The sequence below is a fragment of the Tachysurus fulvidraco genome, chromosome 6 (assembly GCF_022655615.1).
Source record: "Tachysurus fulvidraco isolate hzauxx_2018 chromosome 6, HZAU_PFXX_2.0, whole genome shotgun sequence".
NCBI lineage: Eukaryota > Metazoa > Chordata > Actinopteri > Siluriformes > Bagridae > Tachysurus > Tachysurus fulvidraco.
In genome coordinates, this window is record NC_062523.1 from 14,388,664 (window position 1) to 14,411,965 (window position 23,302).

A 23,302-nucleotide genomic window follows, 5' to 3' on the forward strand; every position below is an offset into this window, starting at 1 on the left:
TGAATAAATGATAATTATGGAAAACTGTAATCTGCTATTTTTACTGTACACAGCATGGTATCTATTAAAACAGTAAAAGTGTTTCAAAATTCTCAAATAATGTGTCGCATGCATTTGAACTAAGTTTGGCATTAAGCATTGGGTTCTGGTTTTATCCATTTTCTGCTGGTGTACCAACTGGTATACCAACCTGTCATTTTCCTCCATTACTGTGTAGGATTGTTAAAGGAAAAAACTAGATTGCTTTCAGACATTTTTTAATTTTGTATTTAATTTGTTGTATTGATTTTTCTATATAAACGATGCAGTGTATCATACTGCACAAGTTTTCGAATGAAACTGTGTATAATTTTTCGGGTCACTTGATCTGTTAGTCTGCCTCTGGTCATACCGTAGATGTATCTGGGTGGTGGAGTGCTGTGGCTGCTGTTAAAAACCTTTTCCATGCTCTGAGAGACGACACATCTATTAGTAAACACAATCATCAAAGATTATAATAAAAGTTAAAAAAATAAATAATAATTAAATAATATGCTAAATAATATTAAATATAATATGCATAGGCTTTCAGGTCTAAGTTTAAAATTTTGCACGACGAACCATAATATTAAGCTCCTCCTGACTCTGATGCAGAGTTGCTCTCAGCATGTTGATAGTCACGTCTTTCTCATTTACCTGACTTTTCAAACCCTGCACAAAACATTTACAGCATTTGGCAGGCGCCCTTATCAAGAGCGATATACAAAAGTGCTTTGAGGTCTCTATCAATGAATAAAAGACTATACAGTCCCAAAAGTGTATCTTAATTTACTGGTATACAGCAGTATGTATATATTTGAAACAAATCATATTATAGCCAGTTGCACTACATCTGAATATTCTACTTACCTCAACCTCAGCTTTAAAATTGGCATGAAGTTCAGCGATCTCTGACTGAAAAGCCTTTCTTTGGATCTCTCTCTCTGCCTCACTCTGATTGAGCTGCTCCTTCACTAAAAAAGAATCACACTCTAGTGATTATAGCTCAGACCCTTCACAGACATGTGGCAACTTACTTCAGCCATTTTGATATTTCATATAAGACCAAAGTTATACTGCAAATTCAGTGCACTCACTAGCAGATTGCTAGATCATCACACTGCCATATGGTAAGGAACCAGGTTGAGTGTTCTTTTAGAAATAAACTCACACCACAAGAGTTGTTTCTTCAGGCATCTTTCCTGCTCTTCTTTACTCTTCGAACAGTTGTTATCATCAGACACACTGTCCTAGTACACATATATACACACATATATACATGAGATCACCCTCCACAATATTTCTAAAGTGGCTTTAGCTCAGAATGACCTAGAAATGTGATACTACTACCTTGTAAGGCCTGAAGGAGCATTTGAGGAAATCATAGTCTTTTTTGAGCAGAGCTATAATGAAAGAAGTAAGGAAAGGTATTTATATATAAGTGCAAAGAGATAATCAGATTACAGCCTTTAAGATTCTGGTTTAGGGCCAGAGCATAGAAAAGTTGAGATACTGTAATATGAGATAAAAAAAAAAGTGAGATATTGTAAGATACTGTAGCAGATACTTTCTCCTGTTGGTAAAGTGCCTGAGGATGAGACTGGCCTGCCATTAGTCTACTCTTATATAAAGCTCACACCATTATAAGCTGACCATACTTAAGTTTAGTCATTTGTGGCCATACCATATCTATCATCAGCACTTTTTTTTTCATTCTCTAGAGTCCTAGTGTGAGCTTCCACCAGTTTACTCGTCTCAGACCTGTGGATCTGCATCAGTTGCCTGAGAGAGAGAGAGAGAGAGAGAGAGAGAGAGAGAGAGAGAGAGAGAGAGAGAGAGAGAGAGAGAGAGAGAGACTCTTACTGTAATTTCAGATTAATACAGAAGAATCAAAATGAGTTGACAAGAAAAAAAAATTGGGTAAAAATGAATCCTACTCCATCTCGAGCTGATGACGTTTTCTGCATTTTTCATCCTTGTGCTCTGCTTCATTCAACAACTACAGAGAGACAGACAGGAATTGAACTTTTTACCCGTGTATTCATTTATTTGTTTATTATAAAAATTGGTGGGTTTTTTTTTTTTTAATTTTAAGTGCTAGTTTCAGTATTTTATGAAGTGGTAGATTTTAGGTGTTGCTTGAAGCCAGCCAGTGGTTCAGCTGTTTGGACATTTGGGGAAGGTCCACCACCTAGGTGCCAGAACAGAGAAGTGATGCATGCCATCCTTGTACCCTGAGAGACAGCGGGACCAGTCGAGCAATGCTTAAGGATCTGAGAAAGCCTGGTGCAGTGTTGGGCTTGAAAATGGGCATTGATTCAATTAACATTGTTACATTCTGTTCATTTTTTGGCTTGATGTAGTAATAATGTGACATGTAATATCCATGTCAATTAAACTCTGCTGAATAAAGTGAGAGATCTAGTATCTAGTAAAGAAAGGTAGTGTTGAGATGGTCATCAGTTAAAGAAAAAAACAAGTCTCATGAGAACAGTGGCTACATAATGGACAAAGCAGAGAGATGGTAAAGGAAAAAGAGTGCAACTGACCACATGGTAGCTTTGTAGGTGTGATCTGCGTTCATCCTGGAGAAGTGCAGTCAACTTGCCCACTTGTTCCTGCATATCATCTATCACCTCCTGCCTGTGATGCACAAACTAAGCATCACTTTGTTGTGGTAATGCACCTTGTATCAGTAATATTAACTATTGCTAATTCTTACAGAACTGTCAGTCATCACATCATCATGTGTGACACTACTGCTGCTGCATATTGTACAAAAAGCACTTCCCACACTTTATGTACATAACTGAACAGCCTTTTATTTTGTAGTCATATTTAATACTCATACTGTCTATATTGTATCACATCTGCATTGTCTTGTATAGTATAGTGTTATTTATGTATGTACTTTTGAGAGTCACAAACAGCTGGAACCAAATTCCTTGTGTGTGTAAACATTTGGTCAATAAACCTGATTTTGATTCTGATACTGATTCTGATAACATAACAGGAGTTAAGTGTGAAAACCTGAATGATTTTACTTTACTGCTCTATTGAGATCGTACAATGTCAAGGGTGATAATCTTCCTTTATGTCACAATAATAACAGAAAATATTTTGCAGTGTATTCAATAATAATATAATATAATATAATATAATATAATATAATATAATATAATATAATATAATATAATAGTATTCTTATAAGAGCTGTATTGAGTAATCAACTAATAAGAAAGTAAAATGACAGCAAATAAATGTATATATAATGATTATAGACTTGCAAAAAGACCTACTGTAAAATTACTGTAAAATGTAAAAAAGCTGTCTGAAAGTGACTATGGCCTAATTAGTAGTCATGAAAAGACAATTATATGCTGAATTTTAAAGTCCTTAAAAACTCAGAATAATTTAAAATGGTGCTCTTCTGCTACTTTTGGGTTGGTCGCTTATCCAAACTACATGTACATGATGTAACATAAACAATGCGTCATTCAAGGGCGGAACGTATACAGAAGAGTGATAGGTTTAAACGTCTGTCAATTTAAATAGTCATGTTCTGATTGGTTAAATCTTCTGGACACGCCCCCAACCTCAATGTGACGGTTTTTTTGTGGGTTCTGCGAAATGCAGGCTTGAACAATACGTTGGTAAATAATATGTCAAAATAGTTCCCTGTCTGTGATTATCGCCTTAATTATGACTGAAACTGAGTAAGTTTTACATTTTTTATGGCAATTCCTAATGACTTCTACGCATTTTAATTACTGTTAGTGCTTGTGCAGTCTTACAGATGTGTTTGCTAACTAGCTAAATATTATGCTAGGTTTTTAAACTTGCTAGCTAACTGAGGCTAACTTTAATTAGTTACTAATTTGGCCTGGATTGAGAAGAATAAATAAGCATACTATATGTAGACGTTTAATTTTGCTAGCAGGTTGAACAGAGACAGTTTCATCCGGCTGTTAGTAAAAATGATATTAGATTATAAATAAATGATAGCATCATTAACTAAAACATGTAGCAGTGAATACAGAATGTTCGACTGTTCTTGAAGTTTGTGGGGTCGGTGTGTTAGTGTAAATGGTAGTTATTTACATTTTGAAATGGATTCTTGAAGATCGCATTACAAGTTATTGTGCTGGAGCTGAGAGATCTCAGCTTGTGTGCTTGTGTCTAGTCTAACCAAGTCAGGTCAAGTCAATAAGCTTTTATGGTCATTTCAATCATATGTATCTGTTGCAGTACACAGTGAAATGAGACAACGTTTCTCCAGGATCGTGAAGCTACATAAAACACAGACAGAGATAAAGACTTAGTAAGTTAGTCCTAGATGCATAAAATGCATCTGTGCAACCTAGTGCAAATAGTGCAGGACAAGACAGAAAGACAGTGCAGACAAAAAAAATACAATAAATAGAAACAATACAGAACAGTGTAAATACTGTATGTTCAAACAATATTGCGTGTGCAGAAATACTGGAATGAACGCAGAGATATTGTAAAGGATTGTGCAAAACGGCAAACGACTGAAATGTGAGACAGCATGTTGTGCAAAGAGCAAAAAGTGTGGGAAAACAGCATGTAAACAGATTGATGGATATATATTGGAAGTGTGTGTATTTGGTGTAGGTCTGTGCAGTCCATACAGTTGTTTGTACAGTTGATGTGTGTGTTTGTGCTCAGTACAGTTCAGTTATTATGGAGTCTGATGGCTTGTGGAATGAAACTGTTGAAACCCGTGTACTGATTAACACTAATCATTGTTCTTTGTTTAATGTTCTACAGTTTGTCTTATTTGACTAACCAGGTACATTTACACGTCTTTTAAATTTCAGACTGGTTCTGGCAAGCCAACATGTCACCTGTGATAAAACACCAGTTCAGCTGCTTTATGAGTATGGCACAAAAACTGGCAGTGAGCCTTTTTACATGATGGAGAGAGCAGACGGAGAAGCTCACCAACCGCTCTTCATCTTTAGTGTTACCATTGGGGACGTCATCTGTTCAGGTTAGACCTGCACTGGACCTCACACAGCTGTGCGGGTTAGACTCATGATAAACCTCACACACCAGAACAGGCCAGACTCGAGATAAACCTTGTGTAAACAGTACGGGTCAAGATCTACCTCATATACACCAGTGTACTGGTGTAAATGAGGTATGACTAGTCTTACCTGTTCTGATACATGAGGTTTATCTAGAGTCTGACCCACGAGGTTCATCACGTCAGACCCACGTTAAAAGTCATACACTTGTACACACTAAACCTCTTTGACTTGTACAAGTCAGACTATAACGTATACAGCTGTACAGATTAGAAAATGACTCTTATGCCTGTATTGGTCAGAGGTATGCAGGACAAGATTGTTTAACTTTTTAAACAATAAAAATAACTTTAGTATTAGCTACAGTTAAACAGCTTTTAGGTTATTTAACCACTAAACAAAATTAAAAAAGGTATAACAGAAAATCCACTACACAACATTAAGCCACATTTTATTACACATTCACTCAATCGCTTTCAATTTATTCTTTGTAGGCCAGGGGCTTTCTAAAAAAGCTGCCAAACAGGAGGCTGCGATGGCGGCTATGAAAACACTGGAGTTAGACGTTGAAAATAGGTGAGTACATAGCAGATTCTAGTTATGATCTTTGACAGTATTTTTTGTATTCTGAGTTTTATTTGTACTTGTATTGGTGAGATGTTGTCAAACCCAGTCTGGCCTAATATGACTATTAAAAAGAACACATTCAGTCCAAGTTTTAATATGCTTTTTAAATTATGATTTATTACAGAACAGGCACAGGTGATGACAGTTTGCATATTAGGTTGATTATGAGATTTAACATTGTGTCTGTGATATCCAAAATGAAATGGGTGTAATGCAGTTAGTAAGCTGTTAACAAACATCATCTCAAAATACACTATGTGTTATTGATCATTTTATTCTCTGGTCAACAGCCACTCTGCATTAATCTTCAGTTTAGATTTATGTTTGCTACACAACACAACACTACACTACAATAAGCTACACAACGCTACGCCAAAATACACTACAATACACTAAGCTACACTACACAACACTACACTAAGCTACACTACACTACACTAAGCTACACTACACAACACAGATATGTAACCTAGTAACAATGACCATTGTGAGAGAATGAATGTTACTAATATTACACTGCAACATGAATAAAACAAATAAAGAATTGCTAAAAAAAAAACAAAAAAAAACAACAGGAAATAAAGAATATACAATTGATTTTCTGTTAATAAAAATCATAAAACATGTAATATAAACAGTTAATCAAACATATAAAGATATAAAATGGCAGCGTTATGAACTAAATGGTGTCTGTGATTTTTTCATTGTTAAATTCAGATTCACAAACTAGAAATAAACAAATGATTACTTACATTGTCATATAGTCACAGCTGGTGATAGAATAAACAAAGTTTTTTTTATTTTACTTGCTGTAATTGAAGGTGTTTACTGTTTATTGTCTTGACTACCAGCTCTGGCAACCGTCTCTGTGGAGTCGGCAACACGGTGCAAAAAAGCAGGGAGATTTGAAAAAATGTGGCATAGTGAAACACAACCATGGTTTCATCAGATATTTCTCTTTTCTTCCAAAGCCCTAAAGGTCAAAGGATTGAAAATAATGACTGTGGTGCTGAAGCAAACGACCAGCCTAATCCAGTAGGAATACTGCAGGTAATCACTAACCAGGCTTTACACCACCACTGTTTCTTTTAGTGAAACACTCAATGCTTCTAATAACTGCAGAAAATTTATTATTTTATTATTTCCTTGTTTTTTTTAATGAGCAATTTTGATTAACTTTTTCTATGCCTTTTGTTTTATTTGGGTTATTGTATCAATCAGTCAATCAAAATTTATTTGTATAGCACTTTAAACATCATAATGGACCAAAGTGCTTTACATGGTAAAAATCATTATATAAGATACATAATAAGTATAATCATAAAACATCAAATTAACAATAAAATCAAGGTACAAAAATAACCATACCCAGTATCACGGGAAAACATACCAATCATACAGCAAAAGACTTCGAAAAAAGGAAAGTCTTTAATTGTTCTTCAAAACTACCAAAAGCGGGAGCCAATTTCAAAGACAGTGGTACCCCGTTCCATAACACAGGAGCTGCCACTCCTCCTCAACTGTGTTCGCGGAACAGTCAACATTTACTCATCAGATCTCAAAGAGCGAGAAGTTTTGTATGGGCTCAACATAGCTTTGATGTAGTCAGGAGCCTGTCGATGTAAGGCCTTATACACAGTGATCAGGACCTTATATTCTATCCTATATAACACCAGAAGCCGATGTAAAGAAATTAACACAGGTGTTATGTGATTGTAAGTTATGCATTCATTCTCATACAGATTGTGTCTGTTATGCAGGAGCTGGCGATGCAGAGGTCATGGCGTCTGCCAGAATACATTGTATGTTCAGAAGCAGGTCCAGATCATAAAAAAGAGTTTACAGTTATTTGCCGTTTGGAGACGCTCTCAGAAAAAGGTTTGTTGTTTTCATTGTGAACTTAAATCTTCTCTGTCCAGTGTCTGTCCAGTTTGAATGGATTGTGCAGTGAAAATTGCAGCAATTAGCTAATGACTGTGCCAACATGGTTATACAATTTTAAATACAATTGAAGTATTAAAATTACAGTGTGGGTATGTTATTGCATATAAGTGTAACATGAACTAGAATGTACATTTCCTGAAGAAAATGTGAATGTTGCTTGCACGTGGCAAATCTCGGCACTCATGGAGACAAGCATGTGATGTCATCTGAATACTCTTGAAGAAGTTCCCCTCATTGGACTGAGTGTTTTGATATGCCACATGTCCATGTAGTGCAAATTCATGATTTTCACGTGACATCACGTGACATGACCAAAATACACGTGAGGCAGTTCCCCTCATTGTGCTGAGTGTTTTGATATGTCACATGTCCATGTTGTGCAATTTTTGATTTTCACGTGACATCACGTAACTTCACATGACGTGACCAGAATACACGTGAGGCAGTTCCCCTCATTGTCTCATTGTGCTGAGTGTTTTAATATATGACATGTCCATGTCCAACTTTTTGACTTAGCTTATTTTGGGGGCGGGGCTACACGTGATGTCACGTGGTGTCTGGTGCCATCACCAGAATACCCGGTGGGGTGCCAATACCTTTGGAGAAAACTGGCTACTGAGGGTTTGGATATTTCATGTCAATACTGCTGTCATTATGGGATTCTACTTATTATTATACTGCATAGAACAGTGCATGCAATTCTTACTGTTGAATGAACAATAGATAGATGGATTGATGGATGGATGGATGGATGGATGGATGGATGGATGGATGGATGGATAGGATAGGATAGGATAGGATAGAATGGAATAGAATAGAAGAATAATAAGTAGGGCTGGGCGATATGGCCGAAAACTGTATCACGATATCAGTGTTTCATATTGGTCGATATAGATAATTATTGATATTTTTCATGACCCCTTTAAAATAAGGACCAGGAGAAAAATATATTACATTTAAACATTTTTATTTTAAACTTAACCTTCCTTTGATCATAATCCCCACAACCATGGAAAACTCAAATAATTAAAATGTATACATAAGTCTAAAGTCACAATGAACTCTTAACAATTATCTCAACATTTAAGGTGCAAAATGAAAGAAAATGTAAGAAATGCTTAATAAAGTGTAATAAAATAGTGCAAAGTGTTAAATATAAACATAGAGAAACCTGTTCACTAGCTGTTCACCTTCTGGTGAATAAAGTGTTTTAAAATATGTGCAGTGTTTTGTAAACATAAATAAAATTGAGGTAGACTGAGATTAGGGCCGTAGCTATCGAATATTTTAGTAATCGAGTATTCTACCGAAAATTTCATCACTTAATCGAGTAATCAGATAAAATGTATTTTTGCTTAATTAAAGAGCAATATTAAATATACAAGAGAAAATAAGATTGGTCTCATAAAATGAACAACTAATTGGTTTCCTTTTTTAGGAAAATGAACTTGCAATGCATACAACCATATTTGATATCACAAATAAACATTTAGATATTACCCATTGTTTCTCTGTCTGTATTTGTACTGTGAACAATGACAAATTTGACTGAGAAGAATTAAGTACATTTAACTGAACCCTTTCCTGAGATGCAAAAACAAAAAAAATAATTATTTTTTAAAGTATCAAAACTAAGGCATACATTAATAATAATAATAATAATAATAATAATAATATAAAAAAAGTAATAATAATACAAAAATACTGCCTTTAAGTCATGCAACTTAACTTCAGAACTAAAAGATTCTAAATCTACAGCTCAGGCATAACATAAGCCTTTACTGTCTTCTTGGAATGATTTGTGGTATTTAAGAGGCAAAAACATGGACAGGAACTTGGACCTAGAGACCATAAGTAAGACCTTTGAGGTAAGCGTGTTGTCACACACACAGACAGATACACACACACGCGCACACACAATAATTGCACAAGAACGTGACATGAGCTTTAAATTGAATTAAAAGAGGCTTCAAAGCAGAGGAATTTGCCTCAAAATTTTTGTAATCGAGTTACTCGAGGAATCGTTTCCGCCCTAACTGACACACATCTGTAATAAAAAAACAAACCTGAAACACTACAGTCACATTATTTGAAATATAAAACCTGCAGAAATATGAAAAAGTAGCTGACTTTTCCTCTTTTATTTACAATTTCCTCGCTCGCTCTGGCACTCAATTTTTGCTTATCAGTCGCCGGATACTGAAGAGGAATCCAGCAGACCAGCACGAGACAAAAATATGGCGTAACCAAACCTGATACTGTTACATGATTGGCTGTTAGCGTGTTGCTCCCTACGTTGCTAGGTTACCAGAGAGTGATTGCCTTTGTTAATGCAACCAAACTTGCTTCGCAATTTCTGTTTTCACCCAACGAAGAATAAAAAATATCAACCGTTTTATCGAGCACATTTTTTATCGCTATCGTTCATGTGTCTATCGTGATACATATCGTTATCGTTTTATGGCCCAGCCCTAATAATAAGTATGCAAGATAACAAAAATGTTGCTCTGCCAGAGGCAAGCACCATTAATAATAATATGCAAGTGTCAAAAAAATGTCCAAATATATCCTGTTTTATAGCTATGAACATTAACAACACTTTAAAGCTGATAATGGGGGAAAAATATGCTATAATTTCCAAGCACATTCCTCTGACTGTACTGATCTTCTAAACTGTCCAACCAGGTACAGGCAGCTCTAAAAAGAATGCCAAAAGAGTAGCAGCAGAAAAGATGTTGGAAAAACTACAAAGTCGCTCAGGGTCTACTGAGATTACATGGGTAAAATTTAGTATTCAATTTTTAATGAATTTATATTTTTTAACTCAGTACATTACTGAACTATGAAGATCTGTCTCCTGTTGTGTCAAATCTTTTGCAGAATCCAAAGCCACATGTATATTTGGAGAGTTTGAGGAACTCAGATCTAGAGAAGATTTCGTTACTGAAGAGAAATCCGCTCAGTATTCCTAACACGGATTATGTACAAATGATGCTGGAGTTATCTCAGGAGCAGGGCTTTGAGGTCACATATTTTGACATAGGTAAGATTAGTTTTTTTACATACTTTCCTTCTCTATGACCCCCATCCCCCTAACAATCTGGGATATGCAAAGGAAAGAAATTGACTGTGCTGTAATGTATATGTGACAAATAAAAGCTTCTTATATTAATGACTGTAATTAGAGAATCACAGATTTGTAGATAGTCACTGATAAAAATTCGTCATAGAGACAAATTTTGCAGAAAATAAGAGCTGATTTGACAAATTGGAGGTAAATCCTAAATGTTAACTAGAACTTCAACACAGTTTATCAGAATTTTCATATGGATTAATTCACTGGCACTTGCATGGCAAAATGCTCACATAATGTTGAAGGAGTGTAAAGTCATTAAAAAAAGAACAACACGTAGTTATTGCTGTGTGGTGAAGCTGTACAAAAACATTTATTTAACATTTATAGAAGAAGCCTGAAGTATTAATCTTCAGTTCATGTGCAGCTATTACCACTGAAATGTAACTTGTAAATTACTTATTAGAATTTAAAAATGGAAAAAAGTGTCTGGTCAGGGAACAAAGATAAAAAGATAGGAACAAGATGTGTAGATATATATTTGTTGAGTTCTGATTTACACGCGTGTGTGTGTTTTGCAGGTGAACTTACAGTAAATGGGCAGTACCAGTGTTTGGCCGAGCTGTCCACTGTGCCAGTTACTGTATGTCATGGTACAGGAATCTCCTGCAGTAATGCACACAATGATGCAGCTCATAATGCCCTGCAGTACATTAAGATTATGGCCAGCAGCAAATAATCACCAGCTAAGCTTTAAGCGAAGCATCGTTTTGCAACAAATTTGATTCAAGTCTATATGTATGCTCTGACCTACTGTGAGAAATCAATTAATTAATTAATTTATATATTTATTTTCTTTCTGAATGGCGTGTGATGTCTAGGCATCATGGAATGCTGTCCAGGAGTGGAGTGTGTGTTTGTGAAGGAGCGAGAGAGAGTTCTGAGTGTTGTATGTAATTTTCCCTCACCAAAGCCTAAAGCCTGACATTTTCTTGAACACTTGCTCACATTTTAGAACCATAACACTACATGAACATCAGCTGGTTTCTTTACAGGCTTTCACAGTCTATAGAACGTAAACCAGGCTTTATCTGATATAACGAGCTCGGGGGCAAACATCAGGAAATGTGGATAAAGAAAAGAACTATTTTATAAAGTGCGCTGATCCTGAAGGGTTTATATTTTTACGTGAAAATAAAACATGTAGAATATTGTACAAGAATATATATATATTTAAATCTTTGTTTTATTTGTATTTACTTGTAAATCCTTCGCTCATTTTTATTACACAATTCAGAATTAAACCTATTTATACTTCTTGTTGGCTGTCACACATCAAATAAACCAGTTCCCCTTAATATTGAAATGTAATGATATTTATGTTGACACATTTAATATAAAGCACTCTAGGAGTTGTGTGAAAGTTTGAACTGAAAGCTCCCTGCTGAACTACTGTCTTCACTGACGGTGTAAGGGTGTGTTACAATTTATGTGTTTAATTTAATTTTGCATTAAATAAAAAGCAAGTTACATTTAAATTCTAGTCTAAACAGGTGTGTGGCGGTTGGAATACAGCTTGTAAAAAGAAAGAGGAGTCTTGGAGAAGTGGGTAATTTAATGAATGAAAGTAAATATATGCTTTTAAAAGAAATACTGTCTCTCTCAGTAAAGGTTATTCTTCTTCTTCTTATGTTTATTTATTTGTTTGTTTTTGTTAAGCTGAAAGAGCCAGTGGTACAGAGCAGAAAGACTTCAATTGACCAGGTCTTGCTGCTCTTGTGTGTGTGTGAAATATTTATTTACACTGTGAAGACAGATCCATGCTTTCTTTCAAACTTGCCTTCCGAGTCCTCATTCTCGTCATAACAGGCAGGGTGTTAAAATGTTCCTATTTAAAAACAAAGAGAAATGACACAATTCTTAATTTTAAGATATCTATTTCTAAAGTAATACCAGTAGAATAGTACAAAGCATAGACAATGATAAACCACTCGGATTTTGTTTGTTGTGAAACTGAAAACTGGAAATACTAGAGATTTTTTTTTGTTAATATTTTGTTTCGCTTGATTGGCTGAGCAATTGTTCAACTAAGTGTCATATCACACCGCGTATATAGTTTATCTTGTCAATACTGGATACAATGTGTAGTTGGTTGGTTCACACTGGTTTCACAGCCCATCAGCTGTATCTTACTGACTCAGCAGAGTCTATAGATAGGGATGAACGGTCTAGAAATTTTTTGCTTAGTACGCAAATTAAGCAAACATTCCCTGAGGGCTTTTTTGAGTGTATGACAGTAAGATGGGCCTAAATATAAAATGCTGTTCTATAGTACCCTCTATACTGTTCCTTTCTGCCTAGCTTAATTGCTTCTAGGCATTGCAGTTTGACATCAGGAAAAGACAACATTATTCGAATGTTTTTCATACAATGTACATGATAATATTGTGTGTTTGTGTGTGTGTTATAAAGAATAAAACTGAGCCACAGTGATTTCCAGCAGTTTGGTATATTGGAACAAGCACTAGGTAGCAGCGGTGTACAGTGATCATGGAAAGAGAAATATGCATTTATACAATTGCACTTTGTCAGATGAGACCCGTTGTAAAATGAATTTATTCAGCTAGAACACGCCACTTACAGCAGTGTGTAGTCTGCCAGACTGGATATAATGAAAATCAATAAATAAATCTGTAAAACAAACTGCTACTGAAATAAAACAGCTTCATAAGGCATCAGCGACATCCATTGGCAGGCTATGTCATGTATACATGCAGGTAGAAAACAATGATAAAGGGTGAATGAGAGAGTCTCTTTCTGTGCTGTTGCTGTATTTTATTTTTCATGTTTATGTACATTTGACTAGAATATCAAACTGAAATCTTTGTACCTGGGATTATTTGTTACTAGAATTGATGTTTTAGTTATTTAAAAAAATGATCAGACTTCTGGTTGAATATCCAGTCCCTCATGCTGGTGACTGTGAATAGGAAAAAATAACGTTGAACTGCACTGTATGCTACAGTGAATATGTCCCTCAGGTTGCCTGACAGATTCAGTAAAACCACTATGCACTGATTGCATATATATTGCACTTAAGAATGTGTGGTGTTTGCCGTTGCTTTGACACAGCGCACTGTTAAAGGACTGATGCCTGTTTTTTTTCTCAGGTTTAGGAATTTGAGATTATGCAGAAATAAAATGTTGAATGCTGATACAGACAGCAGCGTTGGATCAGGGCCAAGGTGCATTGGTATATGGTATACAGTGTGTGTTCAGTACTTAACACGCATAATAATTAAAGTGTAGTACTGTGTTAGTTTTATATAGACGCAATAAGGCACAGCAAGTGGGTCTGATGCACTGATATTGTTAGTGAGAGAGCTTCTGTTTAGAGATATGTAACTCTACATTTTGCACACATTGTTTCTATGCTATCGTGACAGTTTTGGTAATCCAGTGAAATTACCAAATATTCTAAAGAGGATTTTATTCTGCCTATAATCTATATAACCTTGTTAAAATGAACACCTGTCTTTATCTCCTGTGGCTCTTGTTTAACAGAAAGAACTGCATGTAAATCCAGTGCAGCCAACACACTGGGCACAGGCAAACACCCGATGAGCCGGCAATGAAAAACACAATAACAATTTCTTAAAGGAAATACATTTTGTGATCAGTGTGTTGAAATTGGTACATTGTAAAATATTAAATAAAGCAATGCTAAAAATCAATGGATATTTGCTAAGACCTACAATATGCTTTGGTGGGAACAGGATTTCACAGAAACAGTCACACAACAAAATAAACACTGGGAAATTTGCACAGAATTAAAAAATAAAAACTCGTCTTTGGTTGGAAGCAGAGATGGATTCGAAACACTGCCCACAACGTGAAATCAGCAATAAGCCATCTGCTTAAGCAGACTTCTTAAAACAAGGGTTTGAGGTGGTTTTTAGAGTTAGAATAAATTTTCAGTAACATCTTTACTACTTTATGACCAATGATTAAGACAATTAAAAGCTTAAAAGCTTAAATCTATATTCTTATTAGTTTTAAAGTCTCGTCATGTCAGGGGTGGCACTGGACAGCCACTAGGTGTCACTGATGTAGTAACAGCTGTTACTGTGAGCAACCTGAAGCTGGTACACACACCCAGCAATATGGAAGAACAATTTACATTCACATTCCACATATATATATATATTTTTACAATCCTTCAAATGTGAAACATTTAAAACCTTTAGACCACTTTTTTTTTTTTAAAGGATTTGCTGAGAACATGTGCCTAGGGAGTGATGGGCATCTGACCTTAGGTGTTTGAAGTATACAACCTGCTAAATGTCTTCTGTCTGGGTCTAATGAAAGAGATGCTATAAACAGGGACGCTGACAGGTTTACTGCACAGTGCCTGCATGTCTCTTGGGTCTTTTATACATTTAGGCTGCAGATTCTCAGTAGGATCAGGATGCTCTATTTTTTTCTAAACCAGTGTCACTTAAGAAATTCTACATTAGAGTAGCTATAGAGCTGAAATATAGCAGATTGTGCTGAATGAAAAGAAAAGAACTGGCTGGTCTATATGTGCCCTGCTTTTGGGACAAATGTATAGTCCCTGCGCTGGCAATGAGGTTCTCAGCTCTGACAGCTTACAAAAATACCATTACATTTCAAAACTACAAATGATATGTCAACAAAGTTGGTATAGCATATGCCAATGAAAGCTGCCATCTAAACATGCAGGATATTCTGTAGATACTGTCTATGTAACCAAGAGATAAAATTCACACTGCCGGTCTAAATTTGAAGAAATCAAAGAGATTTCACTAAAAGCATAAAATTTGATTATTATGAAGCGGCTTGTTAAGGCAAGGGCGTAACGGGAACCCTGACAGGTTTCAACAGGACAGATCTACAACTCCCAAACCGTTGTTATGACAACAACCCTGTCTCTGTATGTCACTACAGTAAGAGAAACTGTGGATAGGTAGAATCGGGGCAGCGTGTGCAGAATCTGTCCTTATCCATCCCTCGGGAGCTGCGTGGTTGCCGTCAGTAAAGTCCCGCGCCGCTGCGCTTCAATGTAAGCCGTACTGTGCATAGGTAAAGCTTCTGAAGTCTGTAGCAATGGTGATATGTTTTATACAAGCTTTTTAGATGCTACCACAGTTGAAGGTTTTCCAGCTTACTGAAGCCAGGATCCTTACGTAGCTCCCAGTATGTGTTATTGGACACCCATCTCTCTCTCTGGTTTGAGTCTACTATTTTTCTGTGAATAAATCAGATTTAAAATTGATGAATCATTAAGCAGCTATGGTACAAATATGTTCAAAGCTCAGACATTGTCTATTCTGTAGGAACAATACCAACATGCTAATAACAATAGTCATTAGTGTCACTGAAGACCTTTCTTATGACCCTATGACCTCATGTGTTACCCAACCACCACCTCCTCAAACGTAACCATTCAATTTGTACAACATCCCATAATATTTATCTAAATATGTCTTCTGGAATTTGTAGCAGAATCTAAAATATCTTTCTCTTTTTTACTGAATTCATGCTAACCAAAAAAATTCAAGGCCAGCAACAATCTGACGAGTGGCTTGCAATTTAAAAACAACCTGAAGCCTATAGTGATAATCTGATTTTGCCCTCTGTATTGAATAAGATACACTATATAGCCAGACATTTGTGGACATCTGACCATCATACTGCTACTTGAACATCCCCTTCCAGATTTAATCTCCCCTTCATTGCTATAATAACCTCAACTCTTCTGGGAAGGATTTTGGAGCATGGCTGTGGGGATTTGTGCTCATTCAGCCACAAGAACATTAGTGAGGTCAGGCACTGACGTCAGGCGAGGAGGCCATTGACATTGCGGTTCCACAGAGAAATTGTGGAACTGTGTCTGACAACAGACAAGGGCACAGGCAAAAAATGAAAATTGTAAAAACCCCAAAATCCTATATACACTTACACATAATATATACATATGCATTATGCACAATATCCATATATGCCAAATAGATTTTTTTTAAAATAAGAGGGATAATAAAATTGCATTTAATTTATTTTTATTGAGATCTGCCCTAAGTAAGCTATGTCACATAACCAATGCTTATATATAGTCCACAAGACACAATAATAACTGAACTTACACAAATGATGTGTAATGTGGTTTTGTTACCCAGATGATCAGTGACTGTTTTTATAATTTGTGATAGTGAGTCTCTTCTTTGTCCGGATCAGTTAAAGGGGGCGGTGGTGGCTCAACTGGTTAAGGCTCTGGGTTGTTGATTGGAGGATCGGGGTTCAAGGCCCAGCACAGCCAAGCTGCCACTGCTGGGCCCTTGAGCAAGGCCCTCGACCCTCCCTGCTCCAGGGGCGCTGTCCAGGGCACATACCCCTTAGTTGGGGTATGTGAAGAAAAGAATTCCACTGTGCTGTAATGTATATGTGGTGATGGCTTCTATGCCCCCATTCTATTCTATTCTAAACTGCCCACTCTTCTGCAAAATATCCTGCACATTTTTTGCTTTTCAGCATCCTCTGCATATCTGCACATCTTCTGACCCCTTTCCAACAGTGGCCGTATGTTGTGGCCTTTCTACACTTTCCCAACAGAGGGACTTGTACACAACTATTCAATACTAACTCCAGCACTAACTCTGGCATACACTATATACTTGTGTTTTTATGAAAGATTACATCCGATTACACAGTGACTGAAGATTATCCATTGTATTTTCCCCTTTTAATTTAATTTATTTTATACCTTTATTGTAATGTGCGTTTAAAACATGAGATATGATACTACACTCACTTAAAAAAGCGTGGCTGATGTTTGGTGTTGTTTTCTTCGTGCCACTTCCTCCTCGCCCGCTGAAGCTCCTCAATCCTCTGTTTCTCAGCTGCAGCTAACTCCAGCTTCCCCTCCTCCAGATACCTGTACAAGAGGATAAGGTGATGTGCTACAGCTCAGCCAGTGACAGCATACTCACAGTAATGAGGCCCTGTGGTCTTTCCAGCGAGGTGTGAAATTACTGTAATAAACTGCCTCTGACAAGTCCTGAGAAAGGCCAGAAAGCCAGAAGCCCCATCATATCGTTAACAACATAATCTTCCAGAAGGCAAATATTTAGGAAGCCAATCTGATAAAAACAGACATTTGTAATATGATGCTTGATTCCTCCAGAAGATGGCAGTAGCATTTTGACAATGACATTGCATCTTTGACTGCAGAGTAATGAGTCATGAGAATGGAGACCCTGTGTATGAGTCTGTGTGTAACAGGGTTGATTTGTATATCCACAGAGATTAAAAATTGTGTCTGTGTATGTTGTGGTCAGATCCAAATTGTGTGTGTGTGTGTGTGTGTGTGTGTGTGTGTGTGTGTGTGTGTGTGTGTGTGTGTGTGTGTGTGTGTGTGTGCACACATGTACGTATGTATATATAGGCCAAACAAATTACAACCACTTGTTGACAGTGTCACAGGTAGTGTATTAACCAGTCAAAAGATGATCTTCCTACAGGCTTGCTACAGAATACACAGTGAAATCCAAATGTAAGAACACAAATATCGGACTGATTTTTATTTGAAATTGGAAATATAAACATAAGCGGGTGTGTGATATTGATCACGTTAACTGCTTTTTACAGAAGGTCATCTTTTCCTAATCTCTTCTGTATGAAATGAAAATGGAACATAAGATTTTACACAAACTCGAGCATACACGGCCATTAAAGCTAAAGCGGAACCTACTAAATAGTAAGAAACTTAGCCAGAAATTTTTTCAAATTTTTTTTTTTTTCCAAATTCAATTTATTTGCATAGCACTTTTAACAATTCCCATTGTCTCAAAGCAGCTTTACAGAAGTATGGAAAAAAAAGAGGAGGGGGAAAAAATAAATACATAATAATAAAACTAGAATATCTACAATTCAATTTTATTTTAAAATATTTATTTAAAATACTATAAATCTATCCCTATGAGGCTGGAGGAGAATATAAGAAGAAGAAATCTTGAAAGGAACCAGGCTATCAGCTTTGGATTGCTAATAGTCCTGTAGCTTACTAGCTCACACTGAAAAGGAATGATCTCCACCGCAACTTTGTAACTTTGTGTTGCAGCTGTGGTAAGCTCAGGATTAAATGTGGAGTATTGTCTTTAAAATATAAATATTACAACACTAAATATTATTTGAACAAGGCCCAGTGTGTGTGTCTTTGTGTGTGTGTGTGTGTGTGTGTGTGTGTGTGTGTGTGTGTGTGTGTGTGTGTGTGTGTGTGTGTGTGTGTGTGTGTTTGTGTGTGTGTGTGTGTGTGTGTGTGTGTGAGTGAGTGTGTGAGTGAGTGTGAGTGTGAGTGAGTCTGAGTGCGTGTGTGAGTGTGTGTGTGTGTGCATGTGTACCTCTGGTCTGGTCGGAAACGAGCATCTGTAGGTGGCAGCAGCTCCCTCATCTCCAGACAAAGCTCATTCAGCTCAATAGCAAACCTGGTAAAGCCATAGTAGAGCTCGTAGTCTGTAGGCATCGAGCCTGGAAATGCACATTTAACATTCCAGTTATCTGCACTGCACAAACATCAAATCATGCAATACGCTGATGTATAAAGTAAATTGGATTCAAAATACCTGGTCTCCAGATACACTTAGCGGAGGGTGGAACACCACAGTAAAGACCTTCATGCCATTTCCCAAAGAGCCTGTGGACCACCTTCCCCTCCTGGTCCATCACAAAACCCTGCACCTCATTCACATTGGAGCTCCAGTAGTTACCCTATGTGCACAAACAGACATGTACAGTATAGGGAAGAAAGAAAAAAATAGACAAGACGGGGAAAGCAAGAGATAGACAGAAGGGAGACAGAAGTGAGAAGGTATGTATGAGGTGGCTGAATACCTTGATGAAGGTGAGTTTACAGATGCAGGCACCTCTCTTGGTGTTTCGGATTGTGATCTCTCCATAGTGCTCGATCCACCTTCTACCACTTAGAATGTTGTGCACACATGTGGTCACTTTATTCCACTCATAATGGTCACCACAGCTGCACAAAGCATACCAATTAATCTAAGGCTCAGTACAACAAATATCAATGCCTTTAAGGACAATTAACCTCAAAGCATTTATTCTTCTTAAAACAGAAAATAATTGCTGCAAGTAAATGACTTCATTATCACTGTTTATCTTTAATACACATGTAACGTTTTTTGTACCTGGGAAGCATGACGTTGACAGTGCCAATAGGGAGGATTTCCATAGACTTCCCCCAGAACTTATTCTTCCATCTGACATCTAATGCATTATTAGAAACACACATTTGCCTTATTATCCTTAATACAGTAATTAATATTATACCTACACCTAAACATAACTCTAACCTAATATCAGTATCTGTGCTGGAAAAGTGCTTAAAATGTTTGTTTTTTTTAAATAAAAGCGATTCTTGTTAATCACCAAACAAATAAACAAAATAAAACAATGGGGGCCTTTTGGGGACTTGCTAAGTTTCTCAACAAGGTCAAAAGTGTACGACATTCCTATCCTTGTGGGGACATTTGATTTCCTACAAGAAAAACATGTCCACACAGAACAGAAACCCATTTGCATTTGAGGCAAACTGTACGACTTTACTGTGAGCACAGACAATTATTCAATGTCCAGTTTAGATACAATCAAAGAAAAGCAAAAATGAATAAACAAGAGAAAACTATCTAACCAATGAACAGCCTAAGAAGGCAAATGAATAATTTAGTCTTACCTTGCCAGAAGGTGAAGTTTTTAGACTCACAGTGGCAGGCAGAGACTGGGGGGTGGTGGCTCACCTGAACACAGAACAATTACACAAATCAGAGAAATTAACTTAGATGTTCTGCTTAAAGCCTTTTATAACATATTATCTCTAACAGATATAACATTGTTATATCTGTTAGACAGAACTAAACCTATCTAACAAATTCTGGTCTTTAACAATAAAATAAAAGTCTTTATGTATTTACAATTAATAAATAAATCTGTTCCAACTTTGTGTGAGAAGACAAAATAAATATACCGGTGAATTTGATTTACGTGGCATACTTTTGCTATTGTAGAAAAGACTTTTATTCAGTACTTTCTATATCACTCCTGGCTGCCCAAACCCCATCATGTGTCATCTGTGTTTTCTGTGTTGTGTTACTGCCACATAATTGGCTGGTTATCACAATGACAGCACAAATGTGCAATAACATGGATGGCGAGTTTACATACACACTCACACACAGAGTCAGAGGGCTGAAGTCTGGTGACACAGGTCCTCTACAATTATGCAGAGGAGATTCTCTACCAGAGGACAGGAGCTTTTTATGGAACCACAAAACCACACAGCTACACTAAGAGACGTTACATAATAACGGTAGAGCCGTTACAACAACGTTTCTCTCAGTGAATTTGACACTGGTTCTAAACATCCTACTTTATTTATATCACCGTGATTTGCTGCTTGCATGTTTGTCAGCTGTGTTAATGTGGACTGTACAGTATAACTGTGTAAACTGAGAAAGGAGTAAAAAGAAAAACACACACAAGCTGAAGATTGTACTTACCTGTTCAGAAAAGAAGCAGAAACCCTTGTCTTCTCGAATACATTCGTATGTCTCCCCCAGGATGGGGTTAAAGGGTTTGCTGCCTGCACGATAGTATGTGGAGGAGTACGCTGAGACAGCAAACGCAGCTACCAGCGCCTACACACACATTAGCAGGATATACACACCAGACACAGCTAAGCAAATCATTAAAGGAAATTAGTGCTGACAAGCATGCTTGACTGAATGACTATAGAAAGCTTCAAGGAAAGAAAAACCCTTAAGAAATCAAATGAACTCCAGATCATAGTGAGATCTCTGAGGAGGATCCTGAAGCTGGTGGAATTCTGACATGAATCTAAAGCCTTAACTGAAATGTCACCTTAAAGGACACAGCATGTAAAGTGATTAAGTGAGTGTGTGTATGAGGGCCACAGAGGCTGAAATGAGGATAAAATGCAGCTGAGAAACCATAATGATTAGGCCCTGAACACACACACACACACACACACACACACACACACACACACACACACACACACACACACACACACACACACACACACACACACACACACACACACACATACACACATACACACACACACGATCTGACGACTAGCTGTGGGCAATATTCATTCCTCCATAGGTGACATTGCTCTGTTGTGTGTATGTGCGTATGTGGGAGAGATTGAGTCTCCACTCAGTCTCTTCACACTTCTACAGCTTCCTAGTGCTGTAGAAAATGCACAGCTTTTCCTTGGCCTTATTTTATGCTAGGTTGAAAGATTCTATACAATTTGTATTTGTGAGATGTCCAATTGACCAATTCTGTTGTAAATGACCAATTCTATAAAATTGTCCAACTTTAGGGTCTAAGTACTAAGTATAGTCAAGCAAGTGTAATGAGGAGTCAGTAATGAAACTGCACATGTGCTTACGCTCTATTCAAACAGTTACACACACAGGGCACAGTCTGCAGAAAACAGAGCCAAGTATCAGTTACATACAATTCTGAAGGTTTTTCTGAATTTAAAACCATTCCAGAGAAGCAGTACTAAGTCGAGAGCCCTGTCTGATATGTTACATGATAAAGTATGACGCCACCTAGGCCTACTAAAAACGAGCTTTAAACAGATGACTGCTTCTTCACTGCATGAGCCTGGTTCCTTTAAAGAAATCAAGTGAAGCACAATTCATTTATTCTAAAACTCCAAAGATCATAATGAATGTATTTAAATAAATCTCACCATGCGTTCGTAGGGGTCTTCAGTCTCAGCTGCTTTGTCTAGCAGCTCGGTGTACTCCAGCTCCTCACACATGTGCTGCAGAGCATTAAGAGGCTCATTCAGCTCCACAGGCATGGCCACCTTAGACAGGTCTTTGCCAATGTTGTTCCTCAGGATATTCCACAAATTAATATTGGAGGTGTCGGGAGACGGAGCAGGCAGACATGAACGCCTCCCGTTTTGAAACACGCCCCCAGCCACATCTCCGTTCGGCACTGTGGGGATGACGTATAGAGAGTCATGGATATAACAGTAATGGCTAATTTATACCTAAGCACGGTTTTTATTTGACTAAACAAGATAAACTACAGGTACAGACACTTAAGGATTATCTTGTAATCAGAATGTAACCAGATCCCTCACAGCACAACCTGCCCACTATGTACAGTATGACAGAATCAAGCTATTCCGTCCACCAAACATTGTAAATGACTCTGAAACACAACCCTTTCCATGGCAAATAACAAGCAATTAAAATAAAATAAGTCTAACTGGTGACTGTCAGGCAGAAAAAAAAGGATAGTATAAACACCAGATCTTTTTTAAATCACTGATATCCAGATATAGATCTTTGTAATATGATAATGGTTTGTACAATCTAATGAATATATTGTAAATATCACATATAACAAATATAAATCTACAGAATAAGAGGACACTATATAAATATAGCTTATAATTTCATTCTGCTCAGCTAGAAGGCTGGTACAGTAGATTGGCTTCCTAACAGAA

The 23,302-nt window shown here is 36.9% G+C and overlaps 3 protein-coding genes across 11 annotated transcripts in view; 1 reads left to right on the forward strand and 2 right to left on the reverse strand.

Annotated features, from left to right (window-relative positions):
- Window positions 1-17: 17 nt before the first annotated feature.
- On the reverse strand, window positions 18-6,944 carry LOC113654223. Of its 2 annotated transcripts, none has more exons than XM_027164241.2 (9): window positions 6,449-6,944; window positions 2,568-2,661; window positions 1,956-2,017; window positions 1,703-1,800; window positions 1,369-1,421; window positions 1,190-1,268; window positions 889-992; window positions 601-690; window positions 18-465 (listed from the first exon to the last, which is right to left on the reverse strand). In XM_027164241.2, the coding sequence occupies exons 1-9, from the start codon at window positions 6,454-6,456 to the stop codon at window positions 430-432; spliced, it is 624 nt and encodes a 207-aa protein (XP_027020042.2). In that variant the 5' UTR covers window positions 6,457-6,944; the 3' UTR covers window positions 18-429. The 2 variants fall into 2 exon arrangements, with proteins under 2 accessions (XP_027020042.2, XP_027020043.2); XM_027164242.2 differs by lacking the exon at window positions 6,449-6,944 and adding an exon at window positions 3,318-3,464.
- prkra (protein kinase, interferon-inducible double stranded RNA dependent activator) lies at window positions 3,584-18,056 on the forward strand. Of its 4 annotated transcripts, none has more exons than XM_027164239.2 (8): window positions 3,584-3,734; window positions 4,860-5,032; window positions 5,564-5,645; window positions 6,668-6,746; window positions 7,457-7,574; window positions 10,326-10,420; window positions 10,521-10,683; window positions 17,631-18,056. In XM_027164239.2, the coding sequence occupies exons 1-8, from the start codon at window positions 3,721-3,723 to the stop codon at window positions 17,684-17,686; spliced, it is 780 nt and encodes a 259-aa protein (XP_027020040.1). In that variant the 5' UTR covers window positions 3,584-3,720; the 3' UTR covers window positions 17,687-18,056. The 4 variants fall into 4 exon arrangements, with proteins under 4 accessions (XP_027020040.1, XP_027020041.1, XP_027020038.1 ...); XM_027164240.2 differs by having other exon boundaries at window positions 17,662-18,056; XM_027164237.2 differs by lacking the exon at window positions 17,631-18,056 and adding an exon at window positions 11,295-13,206.
- Window positions 13,204-23,302, reverse strand: part of osbpl6 (oxysterol binding protein-like 6) — a 41,777-nt gene continuing 31,678 nt past the window's right edge. For all 5 annotated transcript variants that reach the window (XM_047814576.1, XM_047814577.1, XM_047814578.1 and 2 more), the window contains 9 exons: window positions 22,532-22,785; window positions 21,303-21,440; window positions 20,480-20,543; window positions 19,935-20,013; window positions 19,621-19,765; window positions 19,353-19,497; window positions 19,131-19,257; window positions 17,543-17,665; window positions 13,204-15,982 (listed from right to left, as the gene is read on the reverse strand). In XM_047814576.1, coding sequence (XP_047670532.1) covers window positions 15,874-15,982; window positions 17,543-17,665; window positions 19,131-19,257; window positions 19,353-19,497; window positions 19,621-19,765; window positions 19,935-20,013; window positions 20,480-20,543; window positions 21,303-21,440; window positions 22,532-22,785 — 1,184 coding nt within the window. In that variant the 3' untranslated portion in view covers window positions 13,204-15,873. The remainder of the gene's footprint in view (window positions 15,983-17,542; window positions 17,666-19,130; window positions 19,258-19,352; window positions 19,498-19,620; window positions 19,766-19,934; window positions 20,014-20,479; window positions 20,544-21,302; window positions 21,441-22,531; window positions 22,786-23,302) is intronic.

Coding starts and splice junctions, on each gene's coding strand:
- LOC113654223 (XM_027164241.2), bottom strand. Junction 1,801..1,955: donor CGTCATCAGCTCGAGATGGA/GTAGGATTCATT, acceptor TCTCTCTCTCAG/GCAACTGATGCAGATCCACA. Junction 993..1,189: donor GAAGAAACAACTCTTGTGGT/GTGAGTTTATTT, acceptor ATTCTTTTTTAG/TGAAGGAGCAGCTCAATCAG.
- prkra (XM_027164237.2), top strand. Junction 5,646..6,667: donor GAGTTAGACGTTGAAAATAG/GTGAGTACATAG, acceptor TTTCTTCCAAAG/CCCTAAAGGTCAAAGGATTG. Junction 10,421..10,520: donor GGTCTACTGAGATTACATGG/GTAAAATTTAGT, acceptor AATCTTTTGCAG/AATCCAAAGCCACATGTATA.